We start from the raw sequence: 23311 nt of genomic DNA on the forward strand, positions 1-23311 counted from the left end.
GTACTGCAGGGTTTTTTGCTTGACAGGAAATATCTAATGACTGCAACACCGAGCAACTCCTGGTATACTACCGCCTTAAACTGTCTGCGGATACAGACGCAATCATCCTTCTCCCTCTCTCCCTGCCTGCCAATCTGTCTTGTTTGCCTATCTCTCCATCCATCCATCGTCCCATCCCCCTGTCTTTTCTCTTTACTGTACCTGAGCTGAATTATGATCCATAGTCTTCCCAGATACATTGTGATTGATTGGGCTTTCCAGCTAACTAATGAATTGGCCCCTCAAGGACATGTAGTGGGCCAGCTTTGGTAATAATGTGGACTCTGCTGAAGGCAGCTCAAAGACTCCTGACACCACAGATTTAGCGCTTACAGTGTTTATATGGATTTGGCTTTAGCAGGGGGTTTGTTGGGGTTTTAATTTTTAAATAGCTACCAATTGCTTTTCTCATAGCTTTTCGCATACCGTCTAATAAGTGACACGCTGCGAGGAAATTATATTCTTTTGTGACGATACGGTAAATAGCATTAATAGACAGGTAACACCTCAGCACTGTCAGAAATCACTTAAAGCAAAGGTTTTGCCTTTTTAAAGGTTTGAATGGTTTGCTGCAGTGTTTAGGTACTAGGTGTTTATGTAGTAGCTATCACTTAAAAATGGACTAAACAAATGTTTTGTATAATAAATCTTGATCAAATTTCAGTGTGCATTGTGAAATGTGTAATTCAAAGAGATGAAAATACAGACCTGATTCTGCGGTTTCCTTCAGCTTTCAGTTTCGTAGCGTCTTTCCTTCCTTATTGTTTGGCTTCTGAGCTCAATCTTACCTCATGCTAATACATTTTCATAAACGTGATGTGTGCTACCTACAAACAGCTGAACATGATAGTGACAAGCTAGTGGACATAGTTAAGCATTAATTGGTTAATGTAAGTTAATGGAGAACAAAATGGAGCTAAAAGGAGGAGGAATATTGGACTCGGCGATGTAGTCAGAATCATGACTCAAAATAAATGCTAACGGTGCTCCATGTAAACTGGATTCGTAAATTGGCAATTTACCAATTTAGGTTAGGCCTAATAATGGAATCATATGTTTAGAGTTTGGTCCATGACTAAAAATGCCTCTTTAGAGCATTTACACACTTGCCTTTAGCCACACATTTGCATGTCTATGATGTTTAGCTTGCTTGTCCCAGAGAGGAGCATTAATCTCGCACTGTAAAAGTGTTTGCTGTAAAGAGACTAACAGATGTCAGCACTGCTGCTCGTTCTGCCATGAAGTTAATAACAGTGTGGTAACATCCACAATTGTTGCCCTTGTGTTTGAGTTTTGCAAAATCTGAAGTCAATATGGAAACTATTATGTAATAGTTCCCCAGCTGTTTCTGTGTTGTATTAAGTTGCTGCCTGTAAAAATATTTAGATTTGCAAAGCTAGAACTTGTTTTAATGGATCTCTTGACAAACCTTTTAGCTTGCTTTTATCAGCTCGGGGGAATAAAAAACAAAAAAACAAATTAAGGTAGCAGGCTTTCCCTTTTTCATTCGGTGCTGACCATTGCTTTCATTGGACAACATGACTGAGATCACTTCCAGCAGATTAGGTTAGCATCTGCTGAAAAGGTTTGATTTTATGGGATTTTGTTAAAGATATTTTTAACTTGCGATACTTAAAACTGGTGAAAGTGAAACCTATTTAGATTGAAGAGGGATTCCAATGGATTCTAAAATGTGTTCTGAAACACAAATCAAATTCTGATGTGTGAGTCAGTCATGATCTGTCTCCAAGTAAAAAGTTGTTCATCTTTAAGTGAACACAAGTATAAATCCAATCAATGCCATTTATATTGTGGTTTTCTTGTCAATGCCTTTGTAATGTTAAAAAGCAAGCATATAATGAGCCTTTGGGTGTTTTATCCATTGGTTACCATACTGAACATGTGACAAGACATTCAGCACCACGGACGGCGACTCCTTGGCAATCGGACTGGTGATATTTTTTATTCAATTAGTCATCATGCAGTTTATGAGTAGTTTACCTCTAACCAAACTTCTACAAGTGCTCAATTAATATGCATCATTAAAATGAAGGAACCATTCATCCTTTGACGCTGTCCTCTAGTCACATTTTGGTAGAACTGATGGGATAAACAACCAACAGAAGTAGTTGATTGACTTTAACCTAACATGTAATAGAAATTAGGCACTTTAAATATAGTGCCAGTGTTGGACACAGCGTTCTTGCACAGCCTATTTTATCCTGTGCTGCTGGGATGCATCAAAGTATTTTATGCATACATCATCCACTTGTATGTGTTTATATCATTTGCAGAGTGCAGACTGAATCAGCACCTGCTGTGATGCTCGGTGATGCAAAAACAAGTGTGTGGGTATAAAAATACTGTCAGGATGAGATGGATTTCAGATATTTTTTCATGGAGCTTTTACTGTGCTGACGGAGGACACGCAGACACATTTGTAAAAGCATTTACCTCATTTTAAAGATCATTTTCTGTTTTGTGTGTGTCAAACAGCATGAGTATTGTAAATAACTACTTATGAGTATCTGAGCTGATCAAACCAATCAAAATATGTGGTGGTGCATCATGCTTTTGCTGCTGTTTGTTTTGTGTCCTGCCCCCAGCACACCTGGCATTAACATCTGTCCCGTCTGATTGGATCACAAGTGGTCAGCTAAAAGTACAGGTGTGCGCAAACCCAGGACGCATTGCTGTTGCATTGAGAAGCATATGACCACGTTCTTTGATGAGTGTCAATGCAAATACGCCCTTTGCCATTTTGAAGGACCGCCTACTTAACTGTCCGTCTGAATAAGCAACAGAACTACTGAATGCAGGTCTCAGTGCCATGGTCCTGTGTTCATATCTGACCCGGTGCGTCCACGTGTTACCGTCGCATTACAGCAGGTCTGTTAGTTTTGGATTTTTTGTTCCCTCCTCTCAGACTGTTCTTACACCTGAAGATCTCTGCTGGCCCTTCTATTTTGTATTAATTTTTCTCTCCCCCATAACAATCCTGCTTGATTCTACCATTCTGCTGAGATCAGCTGAACTCTTGAATTAAACTTGTGGCTATAAAGCAGCTGTTTAGTGATAAAACACAAGCTGTACATGATGCCTGTTTCACCAAAGCCTCCTCTGGGTTTCTTTTTTTCTTTTATTTTGTTTTCTCATTTGTCTCATCTAATTCCTGACATACATCATCCCGACAAGTGTGGAAGCCCTCACAGTTCATTTATCCACCGCAGTGCAGAGTCTGACCCAAACTGATCGGGTCCTGACGATTCTCGCCATAAATTACAAACTCACAGAACTCTGTTCAGACATATAGAACTGTGAAATACATTATACATTTGTAATAGACACAGTAATGCATTAAAATGATGCTGCAATGAGCAAAGCTGTCTCATGTTGTTAAATGCTTGTTGCTTCAAGTCCTCTTCTTTCTGTATGTATCCATGTTCTGATTTACTTGTGTATTTACATAATATATGTGTTCATTTTCATATAGAGGGGGATCACAAGTGGTCACTTGAGATCCATGATAATGCCAGGACTGCAGTCTCATACTTAAAGCCGGCCACTTGTGATTGGATCACCCAGGCCGAATGATAATGTCAGGTGTAAACCCTGTACAGCTCGCCAGTCTGTCACAGGACCAACACAGAAAGACAAGTGTGTGTTTGGACGGTGGGAGGAAGCCGGAGCACCCGGAGAGAACCCACGGAGAACATGCAAACCTGGCCGAGGTTCCAACCCAGAACCTTCTTGCTGTGGTATCGGGTTTGTCTGCATTGTAAATGATTATTTGCATCTGAAGTCCAGGTGTTTTTTCATCAAGTCCGTTTAGAATCGCACACGGGCTAAGTTTGCCTTCAAGTCTTTCAGCTAGAAAGCTTTTGTAAGAAAAATTCAAGCCCCCCTCCTCTTCCTCTTTCCCTAACCCAAACCCTTTCTGTCAAAAAGACCTGAAGGCAAACGTCTCCCAGAACCTCTCAGATCAGGTCCAAGACTTTGAACCCTAAAACCCTATTTAATAATTTCACTGGGGCAGATGGGCCTTGTAGAAGAAATGGTGCTCTTTTGTTTGTAACTCTTGGATAAAAAAAAAGTTGAAGTGAGGCTTTCTTGTGAAATTAATAATCTACCTTTCTAATATGGACAACATGTCAACGTTTTAAAAATCAATAATTGTCCAAGAAAAATTCGTTTCCACATGTGGCTGCAACACATTTTTACATGTTGCAATGAGTGCACATGCAGGTTTGACAGAAGTTGTAGAGTTTGATGATAATGTGCCTGCATTACTCATATGTCATTATGAAAACCATTTTTTATTTGTTCTCATATTTAGAGGACAGTTGTGAGATCATAGCTGTCGTTAGTTCCACCAAAATCCTTTCTGATGCCACTGATTTTTTTGTGTTGAATTATTACATTTAGCAGCTTCAGAGTTCTATTAAACTGATTACGTAGGAGGGAATTCTGCATTGACTGAGTCAATCTAGTTTCAAATCTTTATCAGGACACCTCAGCAGGGAGCAAACCTGTGAACGTTCTGCCACAAATCGCTCCACTCAGAAGGTTGCAGCGCTGCAGACGTGTGTTATTAACTCAGCTATAGCTTCGGGATGATGCAGCTTTCATAAGTTTGCCTTTTCAGTCACAGGATGCATTTTGCATTGTCTCAGGAAACAGTCAAACTAGTTTTGACAAGTGTAGTTATACAGAATGTTATACAGAATGTGGCACCGCTGTTTGTTCAGGCTGATATTTTCAAAACGCAACAAATAAGTATTTTTTAACCGGGATGTAAAACATAAGTGAGGTATGTTATTAGATATATTATCTGCTGCTTGATAGAATGTTTTCTGGTGTGAGTGTGTGTGTGTGAGTGCTTATATGTGTGAACAGATACCTTTACATTTAGCCTCTATAGTTAGTTTTCCACTATCAATGCAGCATTTCAATCTAGAAAAAAGACTGAATAAGACCAATTTGTGTGTGTGTGTGTGTGTGTGTGTGTGTGTGACTGCAGTGTGTCCTTACCTCCAGTGCTTTCATGTTCTCATATTACCAGTTCTCTATCTCTTATCTCTCTCTCCAGCTCTTCTCTCCCTCTCTCTTGCTTGCCAAGCCAGCCGGTGTTGACGAAGCACTAGCTGTTGAAAGAAAACGAGTGAGTGTGTGTGTGTGTGTGTGTGTGTGTGTGTGTGTGTGTGTGTGTGTGTGTGTGTGCGTGTGTGTGTGTGTGTGTGTGTGTGTGTGTGTGTGTGTGTGCTGTTGACAGAGCTGAGAGATTTAATTGACACCCACAGAGAGAATTATACAAGCTTCCAAATGCTCTCTCTCTCTCTCTCTCTCTCTCTCTCTCTCTCTCTCTCTCTCTCTCTCCTCTGTGCGTATGTGTTTCATGTTTTTTTTTTCTTTTCTGCATCTACGTGTCTGCATGTGCGTGTACAAGTGTGTGTGTGTGTGTGAGTGTGTGTGTGTGTGTGTGTGTGTGTGTGAGTGTGTGTGTGTGTGTGTGTGTATGCCTGTGTGTGCCGATGCTCCCCCATGAAAGCAGTGCACATGTGAACAGGGTCCCCAGTGTGCATGGAGTGTTTTTCTCTGTAGTTTACAGGGACAGGTCACATTAGTGTTCCTTATCCACACTTCTGTCCTTCACTGCTCCCATTTCCTTCTCTTTTATTTTTCCCTCTTTCCTTCCATCATTCATTCTCCTTCATTCTGTATTCTCTTCCTGTCTTTCCCTCGGAGCTGTAGCTCATCCTCCCGTGCTGTAAAACGAAGATCTTTAATCTATTGTCTTTACAACATGCTGCTGTACAAACGCAGGGAATTACAACACATCCTACAAGCTGTTATCTTCCTGCTATCTGATTTGATATGTATCTGCATTCACACACAAGAGTGTATTACTACACTTGTGAGGGCTGTGTTTATTGTCTAACCGTATACCAATGGAAATCAAAGACTTTAAGTTCTTCAATTCATTAAGAGTAGTAAGGCAGTGTAAAAATACTAAAGTGCGAGTCAATATGTTTATGTTATCAGTTTAACTTGAAATGGGTCGCTCATGATGAAAAAAACAGAATTTATCCAAATTGTGCAGTTTTTAAGGGGCCATGATCCTCCATTAGGAATGTTTCTTAAATGGTTGAATCATGTCAAGTACCAGCTGCCCCTTCACACCTTCCTGGCGTTGGCATGGAGCAGCCAGTGTGCATCCGATCCGGTAACCTCCTGAAACCAGCGATCCGACATTCACACCCACTTCAGCTGGGTTGAGGTGAGCAGCTATGCTGGGGTGTCTTTAACTTCTCTGAGACTGCTGGCTTGAGTATGGAGTATGTGTGTGAGTATGGCTGCTCTGGCCGGTTCATTTCCCAGTCCAACCGATCCATTCGCGTCTTCCAGCTCGGTGTTTGCTTTTCCTCGTTGTGCGACGTGTCCAGCACTAAATGGAACGAACACATATGTTGTGTTCCAAATGACACACTTCCTTTAGTACACAAACTAATAGCGCTCGGACATGTTAGGACTCTTCCTTGTGCAGTGCAGGACTTTCTACAGGATTGTAGGAGTGCATCATTGGGAACTGTAGCACACTGCATGCTTCTGTGCTTGCTGGTGTTAACGCACTTATGCACTCAAAATAGTGAGTATTAGTAAGTAAGTACACCCTTTGGAGCACAGGAATCAAGCTGATGGCATCAGTGGAGTATTTAGTGGCTCCTGAACTCATTATGTTTCTGAGAACAGGGAGTGAATATTGGACTATTGGATGGTCAGAAACACAAATTAATGGAAATGTTGCTGTGTGTTTGTTCAATGTGTTAAAAATGTAGATGGAGTATACGGAAAGTACATGAAGAGATATTATGTTGAGGTTTGTGCCAAACATCAACTGATCATCTTTGTGCACCGGGAACAGTTTGTGCCGAGCATCTTGAATATTGCACTGCAATCTAGCTTGAACAAAAAAAAGAAAATCTATCATACAAAATAAGGATTTCAACGTAGTAATCCAAGCGTGTCGATGCTATTTGCTTACATGCCAGTAGTGATAGTGTGTCAGCAGAAGAGGGCTTGTAGTCACAGCTCATTGCAATCAGTGCAGTCCATGAATGTATTGTGAACCCCATGATGGAAGATATACATTGCAAACACAATACAGAAGAAATGTTCCTAATTACTTCCTATCACTGCCTTTGCTGCCAGAAAACTAGTTTAACATCCTTATGGTTGGATTATTCCTTTTTTCCTGTGCATACAGGACAGCGTTTTTGCATTTAGTTTTATCTGTAGACAAACATTGATCACAGGAGCATGTGCTGTAATTACAAACGCACAGACTTAGCTACATAGTTTATTACGAGGCTCTGATCTATACCTGAACATAAATCCACTTGTGCATAGATCACATAGAGTAAAGCATATATTCATTCCCCCTCTTTATCTATCCCACTGCTGCCCTATTACCTTTTACACATGTTTTATGCAGATGTTTTGGCAAAATCATTGAGCGCATGACATTAGCTAATCCTGTGGATGTGTTTGCTTGGCAGTGTAGATGTCTATAGACAGGAACACGCATGCTTGTGTAGTCATGTTTGGGTTGTTTCTGTTACGGGCTGAGAGCCTTTCCCTGGAGTGTTGAGTGTATTTATGGTGAATAAGTGTGTATGTATTTGTCATAGTCTTTTCATAAAAATAAGGATGAATGAACATTGTAGAACCATAACTCTGAGTCATCCACATGAGCCACCACAAATTTGTGTTTTGTCTGCAAGTGCATGTGTTTGTGTGTGTGATACCAAAGTGGAACTAGAAAAAAACAAATCACAAAAGGCCCAAATGATGTGATGTATGTGACTAAACCTACGATAAAAATGAAAGTAATCTGTTTTTATTTTCATATAATGAATCATATCAGTAGAGGAAATACGTGTTTGAGAAGGCAGAGTCATTTTTTGTAATATTATATTGATATAATATTTGCACTGTTAAATTTTGGCTTCGCTAGTTAGCCAGCAATAGCCAGCAGCCTAACTAAGCAATTTATTTAATTTTTAGAGGTAATTACTGCAAAGTTTAGCTTTCAACAAAGTTAAAAATGATGGATTTCAGAATTTAAGTCTCCCAGTCATACAGAACATTCATTTTACTTCAGCTACGTTGGTGAACATGCAATTAAGTGCCACAAAATACTCAAGCGCCAGAATTACAGAGAATTAAAGGCAAAACAAGAATGTACACCACTACAGGATAAATAAAATAATCTCCACGGTTATCCAGTGTTCTTTTGAGAAGATAAAGATCATGTAGACATGTAAGAATGTGCTTCTATTAATTAACAACTCTCAAGACCCGTTCTATTGAAAATCAAGTTTTCAACCCTGGTAACATGTTTTTTTTTTGTTTAAAAAAAAAATATGTTAGAAGATATGTTGTGCAAAATAAATAGTCAACGCCATGGCTGAGCGTTTCCACTGAGAAGTCGTGCTGGAGACTGTCAGACAGTCACTGCAGTTCCAGGAAACCAAAGTGTCATCCATCACAAGCCTAAGGAGCCAAATGTGTCACCTTCCAGGGTGGGACTTTTTCATATCTTCAAACCGCCAGCTCGGCCTGCAGGCGGAGGCTATTTGTATAATCATTTCTGCAAGAAAATGTCCTAATATGCACCTTTGATGTGCAGAGATGAGTTATCAGGGGTTTAATTAATGGCAAGAGAGTGACTTCAATATGCTGAAACTAAAGGTTGTATGGCTTGAACTTTGTCTGTCAGTCTGTCCAATATCTTGGTACAATGGACTTTGGTCCAGACCTCTATGGTTCCCTGTGGATGAATCCTGCTGACCATCATGAAGCTGACTATCCAATTTTAGAGTAAAGTACACCCTGCCTGATGGATTGTCTTAAAATTTGCCATGAACAGTATATATTTAAGATTCTTCCAAGATTCATTTGAATGAAATTGATCCTTTGACTTGTCATCCAGCTATTGGATGGATTGACGCAAAATCTGGCACTGACATTTTTGATCCCCTGATTTGGTTTATGATCTGCAACCGTATCAGCTGGACTTTGTGTTTGATGCTAGCGGTATACAGAGCCTTCTTAGTTGCAGGCTTAACTCAAAAAATGAAAATGGTAAGAATTATACATCAGCATGAGCATTTAGCTCAGGCACAGCGTCGGTCAGTAGTGCGGCTGTCGACCCCATTCTTGTTGACGTGTTTTTGCTCTGTCACTCTCAAAATTAGTTTTGTCCTTGTCTCCATCGGTCGCTCTCTTCTTTAGTTTTATTCATGCCAGAATTGTATTCAGTTCCCATATAACTATTTTGCTTTAGCCGGTGCTGAAAACATATGTTCATATGTGTTATGTACTTTTAATGCTTTGTGCTGTTATAAAATAAAACTGTTCTTGCGGAGTACCGACTTGGACCCGTAGTTCCACTCACTGATCAAGTCAATTAAAGTGACCAGAACTGGAAACTATCTCACATGATAGTAGCTGCTTCCAGAACTCTGTAAAATGTGACGTTTAATGAATAGTAGGCTTCACTGTTTGTTGTCGTAACAGTCCCTTAGAATTGCAATCAATCAGTTTAGTCAAAAAAAATCTTCACAATTCAGATTTTCAATGTTTTCTTGGCTGCAACGTCTCAAGCTGCGTACCTGCTGGGAGGAGGAGAGTGAACTCGCCACCGGCAGATTTCAAGTGTGAATGTACTTGATGAGAAGGCTGTTCCAAGTCCATGGCTGGGTCTCAAATCTATTCAATTATTCTCTTCCTTAGGACGAAAATAGCTACTTACAGTCATAGTCACTAGATTAAAAGACGTTTCAAAGGTGGGTGGCTACAGTAGCCTCAAATCATTATCTTTAAAGGAAAATCAAAAGCTTCAATTGAAACAAAACTACTCGGGACCATCAGCAATCAGAAGTTGTGGACCCACTCCAAAAAAGAGTCACCTTGTTATATCATCAGTTTAAGAGGTTTCCAGCTGTGAATTATAAAATGTCCCATATGGCAAATAAGTCAGTATGAGTGCAGTCAGTGTTCAAGCAGTTGTTCCATTATTTACTGTCAATGGAGAAGCTCCAGGATTCATCAGTGCAGTTTGTCCCTTTGCAGTTAGGCTTAAAAAACTAACTTGGATTTTCAAAATATGACTACGCAAAAACTAAATTTTATGTAAATTCTATTTTTATTTAAATGCTCATAAAATATAGCAGTTTTTGGTGTTCTTAAATATAGACTTAGACTGTTTAAAATCACATCAGTATTGCATGAAGTCATGTAAAGTGTATACTAAACCGTAAAATATATATAGCACATGTGCATGCAAAGTCATATAAACATGTAGAATGTCAAAGATGACAGAAATATGCAGCATGATTGCAGGAAACCCCTGTTCTTAACATCATTTTCACCTGAGGCAAAAACAGAACATTTTTGTCATTAATGAATAGACCCTGACTATAAATCACATTTTACATAATGCAAGTCCTAGTCTAAGCTAATCTTTATATTCTGCTAGATGCAACTCTTTCATCTGCCTCTCACTGGCACTTGAAGAGGCCTTTGGCTTTCGCACCTCGCTGCAGTGCTGCATCTAAAATTATAACTCTCAAAGTGGGCCAAAGAGATTTAGATTTCACTGCACTGATGTGTAGGTGCCCTGATGCTGAATTGGAGAGGTTCTCATGATGCGCTTCACATACTGTGAGACTGTTTAAATTAAATATGTGCCATTTGTAATCACAACAGATCTGATTGAGATGTATGTATGCATGTACACTAATGATTGGCAGTTTCCATTTAACTTGATGCTGCAAGTTAATAGCAGAAGAAAAACAGTTATATTTTAAACTGTTTTTATATCAGTGCTGCATTCAGGGGTCTCGCACCTTTTCTCCACTGAGAACTTCTTCAACAAAAAGAAAGTGTCCGAGAGCTACATCAGTAGCTAACATTTATTCACATAGCTGAGCTCCACCAAACTGAATAAGCTTCTTTTATGTGAAAATAAATTGCTACTCAACATATACATACTCAGACATCTGCTCTACATGTAGACAGCAATGAGTAGTACTTTGAGTTAAAATTTGATGTTTTTCAGGGAGCTCTTAACAGCACACCTAATAATTATAATTAAGGCTATTTTCCTACCAGACTAAACAACCAGTGGCGAGTCCAAGAAATCATTCAGTCATGAATAGCGTCCCCCAAACTGTTATTAACACCGGGGATTTACTCCTGCACTCTCATAATGTACAGAGAACTGGCAGCGACAGATTTTGAAAGTAATTGTTTAAATTGGTGAAGAGGCAGAGATATTGTGACTTCAGCTCCTACTGGGCTGGTGAATTTTCAGACACAATTGATGCCTCACTTTACCAAAAATCTACTTAAATATTTTCTTGCATTACATCCTCCCTGCCTGGTAAAGGTCCATCACTCTCTTTGCCAAATTTGTAACACAGGTTTTTGGTTTCTGTCTCTAAGCCCAAACTGATGACATCACCAGGCTTATTTCCATGAAACTGACAAAACTCCTTCAGAGACACGTAAACCGTTTCACGTCTTTTTTCACAGTCTGGATCGTGCTACATTGAGCCTGGGTTACCAACCGTGGAGGCCAGGGGTTAAATTGGGCCGGAGCACATCTAAGCTGAGCTCACTCGTGTACAGGGTTTCAACTCTGACTTCAGGCATGAGGCTTCTCAACACAGCTACTACTTGATAAGAAATATGTTTTGTAGAATTTAAGATTCTTCCCTCACAACTCCACAGTATAATCAATGAGGTTGTTTTTTTCTGTTCAATAAGTATTTCATGCACATTTAACTTTATTAAATCATTAAAATTCCCTGATACAGAAACAGCGCTACTCAGCTTGCAACGGAAATTAATGCTCAGTGTTTTCCTTCAAATCAGACAGGTAAGATGTATCACACAGGTTCCAACTTTAATAGTGATATTATCTCCAATACCGCTGCCACCCCCTGAATGATTCTGAGCTTCATCAGAACTGCCAAAACCTTTTCATTTCAGCTGAACTCCAAACATGGTTTCCTCAGAATCTGAACATTGTTTTCTGTCCTGTCAGAAAATGTATGCGTGGAGTTTGCAGGTTTTCCACAGTAAAATGTGCATTAATTCTCAGTATTGCACAATATATTTATATATTTACAGTATTGACATTGCATTGAACATGAGGCTATCCGTATGCTGAACACAACCTCCACTTGAAACAAATTACAAAAACACCTTTTATCTGTTACTGCAGTTGTTCTCTCATTCTCTCAGTCTGCACATGTATTTTGTTCAATCTTAAATCAAATAAAACCATTAATCTAAACTGGCCGAATACTTTGGTTGATAAATGGTGCATTAGGATGATGTTTCCTCTTACAGGCCTGCACTTGTTTTAAAATTACATTTACCGGTAGCAAAACCATTTAACTTTTTGAATCAACAACATGAATTACATGAAACACAATATACTTCAGTTACACAGTGGATGTTCTTCCAAAGAAAAATGTGCCCTGACTGATGTACCATTACAACTAACTAGCTCACAGCTAGCAAAAATAATGCAATGATTTGCAAATCCTGTAAACCCATGTTTAATTGAAAATAGGCCAAAATAAATGAATAAATGTTTAAACAGAATTTTTCTTGTTGTTTTTTGAAAAATATATTCATCAAAATATTTTGAATTTGATGACAAAATTGTGTCTGTTTTTAATGCAGTGCCACCTGAGGGCCCAACTATCACGGCCATCTAATATTGGTTCTCAGCCTTGTCCCAGAGATTTCTCCAGATTCGCTGAATCTTTTAAGGATTTTATGAACCGTAGTTGATGAAATCCCCAAATTCTTTAACATTACATTGAGGAACATTATTCATAGATTGTTGCACTATTTCCCAGAAAAAGTTATTCCCATCGTGATGAATCCCTCCTCATCTTCACTGCTGAGAGACTGTGCTTCTTTGAAATGCTCGTATTATACCCAGCCATGTGACTCAACTGTTGCCAATGAACCTAATTAGTTGTGAGATGTTCCACCAGGTGGAGATTATTAGCTTTACACAACTTTTACAGTCTTTTATCCCAATTTTTTTAAGACTTGTTACTGGTATCAAATTCAAAATGGGAATATATTTTTTCATAAAACAATAACATTTCTCTGTTTCAACATTTGATATGTTCAAACAATGGTTTAAATAATTTGCAAATCTTTGCATTCTATTTTTATTTACACTTTACACAGCGTCCCAACTTTTTTTGGAAATGGGGTGTCATACAAATTAAAAACAGTGATAGTGATGGATTTTCTTATCATGCCCAATGAATATTTTCACACATTGGGCCATCTTCTGTAAGGAAGAATTTTGTTCTCCCAGTGAGACTGTTGAGTTGGTTTGAGGGCCAAAATGTTACATGCTGTTTGATTCAAGGTAGAAAATTGTTCCTACCGAGTTTTTCTTTTACAGTGGCTTCCTGGAGTCATAAAAGATGTGGATCTAGCAAGGGCTTCAGGTGATACATTTTTGGCTTTTCTTTCAGTAAGTCTCTCAACCTTGAAGTCATGTCGTTCGGTACATAAGAGGTCACCCACTTTATTATTTTTGTCCTGGAATTTCTGGGACAAATTGTACTTTAGGTCAAATGTTTTGATGCCACAATCATAAACATCTGAATATTTGAGCTTGGTGTTGTACAATTCTAATAGTTATCATTCATCTTTCAGTAGAATTTAAATGTTTTTTGTGCTCCCCTGTTCATTTTACGGTGGTATAAACACACGTTATTAAATTGCTCTCAAACAATGCACATTTCTCCACTTCCTGCTCTGAAAAATACGTTTATTTTTGTGAAGTTGTGAACATAAAGAACATAATTCAAAAGAAAAAACAACCTGAAAGAGTATGAATAAATAAAAGACATTATTTGCTCTCTGTCCTGCTGCTGATTTCTAGTTATTGTTGGAGTAAAGAGTTAATTTGCTGAGTGACATGGGCCGTCATATTTGCACAAGTAAGCACAGAAAGTGACAAAGGACGTGCTTTCTGTAATGTTCAGACATACTGTCCCTGCGGTAGTCAAGGCTACAATGTTTGAATAACATGTTAAATGTTTATGACATAACAATATGATTAAGAGTCAGAAATGCAAAAGGAATTGATGCCTGGTTTATGTTCAGTGGCAGCATTGTTTCCAGTCTTGCAGGTGTGGCAGACTAATCTCAGAATGAGAGTCATCGGGGTCAAAGTGCTGCAGGTTTCTTACTCTGGAATATTTTTGGCTTCATGGCAACAAAGAGGTGAATTCCATTATTGCGAATGTCTATCACTCACTCACTCACTGACAAAGTTACACCATTGGTCGGCTGAATTTCCCATATCCATCTCAAATTAAAGGCCCTCGTTTCAAATTAAAAGCTCTTTATTTCTTACACAGTCAAGTTATATATTAGGTTTTGACCTCATCTTGTTTAACCTTCATTTAAACTTCTCACCTCAGTTTGTACTTTTTAGTGCCAATATTTTAATAAGTTTACACCCACTGGCATTTATTTTATATTATTTTCAATTATATTCCTTTGAATAACTTGTAAACTAAGTTCTGTACTCTGTCTCACCAAACCTGTATAACGCAAAAAAAAATGACCAGCTTTAAATTGTGTATCTGACAGAGTTTAAGGATACTGACATAAAGGATTGGGAAAGATCATGGTTTTGCTTAAATATATATATATATATATATATATATATGTGTGTGTGTGTGTATGTATAAAAAAGATGTGTGAGAGGTGGTAGACTTGTAGCCAGGCATTTTCTAAAAAAATAAAAATGCTGCAGGAAATTTGTTTAATTAGGCAGTTAAATGATAAAGACATGACTTCAGTACAAGTATTTCCTGGCAAGAATCCAGGTGACATTATTTTCCCTACAACTTTTTGTTGGTAATTTAAATGAGATGTATGTAAACAGATTTGTACGACACAGGTTGCTTGGTTAAAAGCCTTTGATCAACTGACCTATCGTGTCTGCTGATTTTGCTGACCTCAGGAACATTTTTGAGCGTTAGCCTAAAATAAGCAATGGCCAAACAACACCAAGGTTGAAAAAAACCTTCCTTTTCCTTAAAAAGCGTGACCCGAGTCCAACATGAGTGGCATGACAACATCGTCCTCTGCCTCTTCACAAAACGGCACAGGAGTAAAAAAATAAATGCCAGTCACGCTCTCTGACCTGGGCCGGTCTCTCAAAGCAGTTGAGAAATCAAATAGTCTTTTGTTTCAGAGACATGACAGTGCCACCAAAACACCTGAGCTCAGCAAATGGGTTCACAGCCCTTTCCTTGCCCTTTCTCGTCCTTCCCCCTCCTTCTTCTCATCTCTCCATCGTTTCCCTTATTGACCTCAACTCGCTGCAGCCTCCACTTAACTGTCCTCCTCCTCCACGCCTGCCTCTTCTCTACCTTCATCTATCCGTCCCATCGTCTTCTCTTCATCCCTTTATCTCTCCTCCTCACTCATTTTATCTCTCCTTCTCATCTTCCTTTGTATGCTCTTCTCGCCTCCTCTCCCTCGGCCTCCCAACCTTTCCTTTCAGAGATGCGTTCATTATTCTCTCTCAGTCTGTCCGTTATGCCACACAGACACACACACACACACACACACACACACACACACACACACACACACACACACACACACAGATACACACACACACACACGCACACATACACACACTGTCCTCTTATTTCCCGTCAGCCCAAGCCCCATTTGACCTTAGTAAATGCAGCCATAGAACGCATATTGATTTATGCATACAGATGGAGTGTGTGTGTGTGTGTGTGTGTGTGTGTGTGTGTGTGTGTGTGTGTGTGTGTGTGTGTGTGTGTGTGTGTGTGTGGCTGTGAATGTGTGTGTTGTGTTGTTCACCCTTCTCAATGTCACATGCTTGTTAGCTTCCCAAGTCCCTTTCAGAGTGTGTGAGTATGTATTAGTCAGAAAAAGCCGGGATGAGTGTTATGTGCATGCTGCTTGTTTGTGTGTTTGTGTGTGTGTGTGTGTGTGTGTGTGTGTGTGTGTGTGTGTGTGTGTGTGTGTGTGTGTGTGTGTGTGTGTGTGTGTGTGTGTGTGTGCATGAGAGCATGCTTGCAAAGCCTGTAGTGATTGAGATGGAGAGGGTGTTGCATGGTCGCTCGTCTGCATGCAGAATCATCCAGACCCCGATGCAGTTTGATGGACAGCTGCTCTACCCAATCAGGGCGCAGAGATAAGGACAGGGCAGCACTTTGACTGGTAGATAAAGGAGATGGATTAGCCCACAGGCCCTGGTGCTCTCTCTCATGCACATGCTTGAATAATGTAGCTGTTTGTTTGATGAAGAACAAGTGAGGGGATGAGACAGAAGGGTAAATGTTGGTGGAGAGGGGTCGGGGGATGCGGGTGGGGGTACAGAGCTATTTGCAAAATGAGACAAAAGCAAAAGCAATGAGGAGGAAGAGAAGATATCCAATCTGCGTAAGGGACAGGGAAATGGGAAAGCAAAGTAAAATAGGAAGAGAGGAAGTGAGACAGAGACAAAGAGAAAGAAAATAAATAAATCTATGACGTGTAAAAAAACAGTTAATGAAAGACGCGAGAAGAGGAAAAAGGATGAGAGAAATGATACATGGGAGAGCAGAGGGGAGCAGAGTTAGAGGGATTCCTGATTCACTGCTGTGTCACCTTCCCACGCTGCCATGCAGAACTTTATATTCAAAGCAACTTTGCAGTGTATAGATTTCCTGAGGGTCACGAGGGAGTTGAATCCCCTGCTTATACCGTTGGTCTGTGTATTTAGAAGAGTGAATACTGGAGCAGTGAGCGGAGGCAAAACAAGACGAAGAATTTACAGCGGGATGACGATGCTAAAATAAACATGTTCAATGTCAAAGTTTAGCATCGTTAGTTTGCTAACTTTTGCTTGTTATAATGTTTATTCCACATTTCATACCAATTTATCCAGTTATAGTCAAAATAGTTCGCTCAAAACCACAAATACGAATAAGTGATAATATGATCAAATTGGTTATCACTCTTTATATAATAATAGTCGTATGGTGCAATGTTGTTAATGCAATGACCTTGATTTAAAACCTGTTCAGGTGCCTTGACAGAGATGCTTCAAGGAGGCTTATGTTTAATCAGTTTTCTTTTCAAGCATCTTTTTTCACAGGATATTAAGTGTAACTAAACATACAGACACAATTTGTTCTTATTTTGCCTGAAAAAAAAAATGCAGAGTCAGTGAAAGCATTTTTTTCTGTCCGTAAAAGCGTCTGCAGGTCTTTCCTTAAGGTTTCAAGTAGTGCCAACAACCCTCCACGTACAGTCCATATGCAGGGAAAATGATCAACCTTCATATCAACTCCTCTCTTTTCTCATTGGACTGTGATGACAGAGCAGTCAGAGAACAAGAATAGGTCAACATCTTGTCTATGGCTAACGTGAGGGCAATTCAATTGAAACAAGGGCTTTTATCTTAAAACTAATGTTTCAAGATAAAAGCCCTTGTTTTAATTCTTCTGTATTAACAAGTCACGGCATTTAGCCGACCAATGGTTTAACTTTATGACTTATTTACTCGGACAGTTGTGTTTATTGGGTTGACTCAATCACCAATGTTCAGAGTCTTTAGGAAAATGTGGGCGACAAAAATCTAAAAGTGAGGGAAATGTGTTCCAGAGTTGTGACCTTGGTGGGATCAACTGATGAAGTTGAAATCACAGGCCGTGTCTCAATTTGTGCACTCACGTTCTTACACAAGTCACACTGTCAAGTATGAAAACATGCAGTGCACTATAAGTATCCGGATGGTGTACTCATAATGCTCAAAACATGTATGAGATGCTGGACACTTCTCACCCGTAACGGTCGCCATGTTGGCTACATAATGAGAAGGTAGGAACCACAGAGCTATTTTCAAACTACTGAAAGTGCCCGTCATTTCTGGTAAGCGAAAACATATCCCCTTTGGGATTAATAAAGTAACTACCTAACCTAACCTAACCTAACCTAACCTAACCTAACCTAACCTAACCTAACCGCAAAGTGACTGAATTTAGACAACACTGCCCTGCCGAAATTCATGCACTACACAACCAAAGTTTACTAACATGTAACATACTACATGGAAGTGTAGTGATGGGTGAATGCAAATTGAGACAACCAAAGTACTGAGCCTTTTGTTGACTATATTTTAACATGTGGTGTGTTGCAGGATTCACTGGTGTAGTTCCTTTTTTAATTATTGTTATAAACGACAGCTTTATTCTGAGGGGTTAGAAGTGAGATACCACAGCTGTAATGTCAGTTATTCTACTTCAGTTGCATGACAATTTTTTTTACGGCTGTTCCAAAGTAAAAAAAAAATATATATTTAGTATAATTTAGTCCAGTTTTAATATTGGTCATTCAGAACTTAATGGATCCATAGAGCCTGAGGGAAGACAACAATTATATGACACAGTAGTTAAGTGAATACAGAAATAAAGGCAAATAAAACATTGCAATGAGTGTATGCAAAGTATTCAGATACTTTTGGCAGCACAATAACAGGTCTAAAGTATTAGTGTGTGTATTCATGTTAATGCATCACTATGACACGGATCGGATGAAGGAGGTCGTTGCAAATTCAAGGTAATGTGTTGGTTTGAGGCCACAGAATTGTATTTTCGCTGTTTATCAATGCTGTGCATGTGTGAGGCTCAGCTGGTCTCGGTGCTGCTTGTCACTCATTTCCATGAGCTGTCTAAACTGAGCCAGAGTGTGGCCTGAAGCCGAGGTAACCCCCATCTGGGAAACCTCTGGATGCTGTGAAGGAACAGACGGTCAGTCAACGAGAACAAAACGCAGCACTGGTGGGCAATTTTTTTTTTTTTTTTTTTTTTTCAAAAGGTGCTTTGCTGTGTCTTCTCATACTGTTTTCCTACATTGGTACTGCTGGCACCTCTTTGCCATGTGGCTGGTAGCCTAACGATAGTCACAACTGCAAGCCACACCTAACGTTAACTGCATGCCAAGTGGAAATGGTTAATGCCCTGGAGCCAAAAATATGATTTTTGGTAAAAGTCAGGATTAAGGCCAAACAGTCAGAGTCATACTCACATTAAAACTGAATCTATAATCTGCTTATTTAGTGATTAAATTGTTAAAACACTGTACATCACAACGTAAACCATATTTAGCATCCTAAATGGGTGACTAATGTGTTTCTTTTGTGTCCAAGTGTGCCAAAAATCCGAGCATTATTGTTGTGGATTGTGGGCTTTAAAAGGTTACAGAATCCCAGCCTCATACGGGAGTCTGCTAATAGCTTTAACCAAATCTGGCTTTGTAGGAAATGTGCGTGGACCATCATCAGCTCAGCCAGCTCGGGACAAACATTGAAGATAGCGTTAGTAAACCAGCCGGGCCACAGTGAGGCCGGGCTAAATAGGTCATGGGATGCGCACTCGTCGATCCCCTTGAGAGGAGAGCAGGGGTGTGATTTGATGAGTCTGGGTCCCGTGGTGAGACTCTACCTAAATTTACTCTGAGTCAGTCTGGGGGATGGAAACGCAGTGCTAGAAATCTCGGGTGTGTAAGCCCTAAGTAGGAAGGACAGTGTGTATTCATGTATTTAATGTCATTTGCATAACTTACTTATCAGCTGTTGATAGAAATGTTGACCATATTGGGGACTGGATGAGTGCCTGTCTGGTTCAGGGACACTCTCTGTAACCAATCTGCCTTTCTAAGCCGTAGTAAGCCGCGCTAAGCCAGTTTGAAAGTTGCTGCCGGTCTGCTGTATGCCTACAGCATCGGGTGACGTGTGTGTGTGTGTGTGTGTGTGTGTGTGTGTGTGTGTGTGTGTGTGTGTGTGTGTGTGTGTGTGTGTGTGTGTGTGTGTGTGTGTGTGCCATAATGCCCAGAGGAGGTTGTTGGGCTGTAGATAGGCCACATACAATGTTCCCATTTGTGATAGATAGAGACAGGGAGGGAGGAATGAAGGGAAACAGGCAGAACTGGAGAGAGGAAGTGAGTATTTTTGGGTCATGTGGGTTGCCCTATTTATCAGTTTCTGCCGAAATCTCAAAGGCACAGTACACACACACACACACACACACACACACACACACACACACACACACACACACACACACACACACACATAAGTACACACGCCGTTACACACCAACAATCCATTTTGCTGAGTAACATCAAAAAAGGCCTGTTTGCTTGAGCAGCTTTTCGATATTACCTGCCATCAATAAATCATGGTTTTTTTCCCCCGATTATTGTGCAGGGACGGCGGTAGAGATCACAACACGAGGGCACATGTTGAAAAGCAGCTTCAATAACATAACCCTTTAATTCCACATATGCAACATATGTACCTCAAAGTCCTTTCTAGTGTTCTTCAGGTTTCACTGGAATAGTGCTGAATCTGCATGCTGCACACTCTTAATATATAAGAACGCCGTGAACAAAATCTCCAAGAGGTTTGAACACCTCTTCTTATTTAAAAGATGTGCTTTACGGGATCTGTGTCTAGTATAAAATGTTCAACTTTAGCAGAACACTGTGTGCAGTATGAATATTTATACCTTTATTAACATTTCCAATTCTTGAAAGTTAAGACCTCTCCTCTGCTGCAACCTCAGCGATGACAACCACCAGTCATGCTGTTGTACATCACTATAACAAGACTGAAACAACACTTCATTTAATCGTGTAAAGGCAGAAGCATTACAATTACAGTATTATGACACATTTAAAAAAGTTAGTTCGTACAGTCATTAAAATGTAATATAAATAAATGTTTTCTCTTTAAATAAGAGTATAACTGGTCACATCACCAGAGTTTACTTAAGGTCATAACCATAAAAATATGGGTCAGAACCAAGACCCTCAGCCCCAAAGATAACCTTATTCTGCATGTGGTCTAAGAGTGTGTACACAGTAACTGTATGATGTTTGTTGATGTGTCTTTACACGGACAATGTGATATGTTTTCAGGAATTATATTTGATTTCATCACATTTCTTGCTCGAGAAACTTCATAAATGACTGAGAGATGAATGCTTCAAACCTCTATTTCTGCTGACTAAATCAATCTTCAAAAGACATCATTAATGTGTTGGACCAGTGTAGCTGTCTCTCTTCAAGGTTGGTATTCACTGGTAACCAAACTGGTTACAACACAAATCGAGAAGGAGTACAAGTCATCGGGATCTGTGGAAAAACTTGAGTGAACTTTATTTTTTAAATTCCATTTTACCAGAGATGTGTTTTATAAAGTTGGAAAATAATATCCAGGCTCAATAAATAACTGGAAATAGTTTTCAAAACTAAAGCTTTCTCATTTATAGTCAGGCGTCAGATTGACTTGTTTAATCGCATCAGTGCAAGACTAGAAGCCTGTATTGGACATGATCTGGCTTTATCATACTCTAATTACATTCCCCACAATGTGTTAATACTGTTTCATTTACTTTGTAATGAAGAGCAATGGTGGTCTAAACAGATGCTTTGGTTAAATTCCGGTCAGCTTATTTTGCCTTGACATTTCTGATTCTATTTCAGTCACTGCCCCTCCATGGTGATCATGGTGACGAGCCAGTTTGTACATTAAGAAATAAAATACTATTGAGTCTTCCTTCAACTTTCTCAATGTGGTCTTCATTCTCAACAAACTCCCCCAACATCGGAAACTCGTAGAAGAAACGATCAGCAGCCCATGCTAACCAATCTTATCTTCGCTGCACTTGTAGCCTTGACATGCAGTTACATTTTAAAATTGGTGCACATCAGCTCTGGTTTACCTTGCAAACTTCCATAGTCAAAGTCGTTGTTGTGGTATTTCCAGAACAAAAATCTGACGAAGTATTTAACTCTTGGTATTTTACAGTTTCTGATACTCAAACCAAAGGCAACTTTTATGTGACCAGAAAAGTGAGATTTGATACCCAGCTTCACAATTATACATGGTGCTAGCTCATGTTATAAAGCCTCTAGACCTGGAGAAGGCACACTAATTGGTGCACAATAAAGTAAATGGCTTAAGAACCTCTCCACTAATTAAAATCATCTTCATCTACATTGTCATGTTGTTGTGTAATTTCTTTCACTCCTATAGACGGTTGCCAGAATCTGCCCTCACCGTCTGTCTCCCAGGTGACTGAGGAGGCCAGGATGGGAGACCGAATGACCTCGAACAGGACCTCACAGACCGCAGGACACTTCATCAGCCATCACACTGGTCGAGGAAAGAGTCCCAATTCCTTACTCAATGAGCAGAGGGAAGTGAGCCACAGTGAGAAACACGTTGGACAAAGAACCAAAGAATGCCACAGCAGTCGCAGATAAAGCGTTGTCATAATACGTTACGTCACATCCAATACTGACAGTTTTTAACTTTCAATTCCAGCATTTTTTTCACCGCTAATCGGCCCTGTAGTAACTTATGCATATGTACTGTATGTAACCAGACCAGAACTCTTTCCACAACAAAGCAAAGAAGCTAAGTGAATCTGCGATTACCAATCTGCATGTTATTCAAAGCATGTTTTCTTCCCCTGAAGCAGCCACTGTGAAACTCATGGTTGCCATTACAAGAGCTTTTGTAAACCATGAGACTCCGAGGCCGGAGTTTCTACAGATTCCGACTCCCCTCAAACATTGTCGCAGCTCATTTCACCATTTAGTTCCTCCGCTTTTGTTGAGGTCATGTTAATCAGCGCAGCCAGCTGCTGGAGTTCTTGGCTGGAATGAAAACCAGCACACTCTCAGGCCTCAGTGGGACACAGTGTGAAAAGCATTGATGTGCTGCATTCAGGAGGCTGACATCAGGATGCCGCGATACTTTGGAGTAAAAAATGAGGCAGCATTAGTGTGCTTGGAAGAAAACAACAGCAGTAATTGCATTCCCCTTCTATTCCACTACCTATGATGGTTCTGCCTAATGTAATCTCTAAGGAATATTGGACAGTTGCAAGTAAATATCAGCCATCTGTGTGAGTGTAGAGCTTCCTGTTCAGTGCCATTCAGTCAAATCTGCCTCGCCATGGATGTGGATTTAGTCTGGATATCAGCCTCTTTGGATCTTCAATCCATTGAGATCTGCTCAGTGAGATGACTGATGGATCAAAAGGGCAGGTTTGGATGCCTATAAGTTGCCTTTAGCCAGGGCAACAACATATGTTTTTACATGTCACATCCTGTG

The 23311-nt window shown here is 39.8% G+C and overlaps 1 protein-coding gene across 1 annotated transcript in view; it reads left to right on the top strand.

Moving 5' to 3' along the window:
• slitrk4 (SLIT and NTRK-like family, member 4) overlaps positions 1-22610 on the top strand; it is a 38706-nt gene extending 16096 nt beyond the window's left edge. The window contains exon 3 of the mRNA XM_069170803.1: positions 22226-22610. Coding sequence (XP_069026904.1) covers positions 22226-22455 — 230 coding nt within the window. The 3' untranslated portion in view covers positions 22456-22610. The remainder of the gene's footprint in view (positions 1-22225) is intronic.
• The last annotated feature ends 701 nt before the right edge of the window (positions 22611-23311 follow it).

Source organism: Embiotoca jacksoni, unplaced genomic scaffold (genome assembly GCF_022577435.1).
Source record: "Embiotoca jacksoni isolate LCO1_2020_lvr unplaced genomic scaffold, fEmbJac1.0.p SCAF_5, whole genome shotgun sequence".
NCBI lineage: Eukaryota > Metazoa > Chordata > Actinopteri > Embiotocidae > Embiotoca > Embiotoca jacksoni.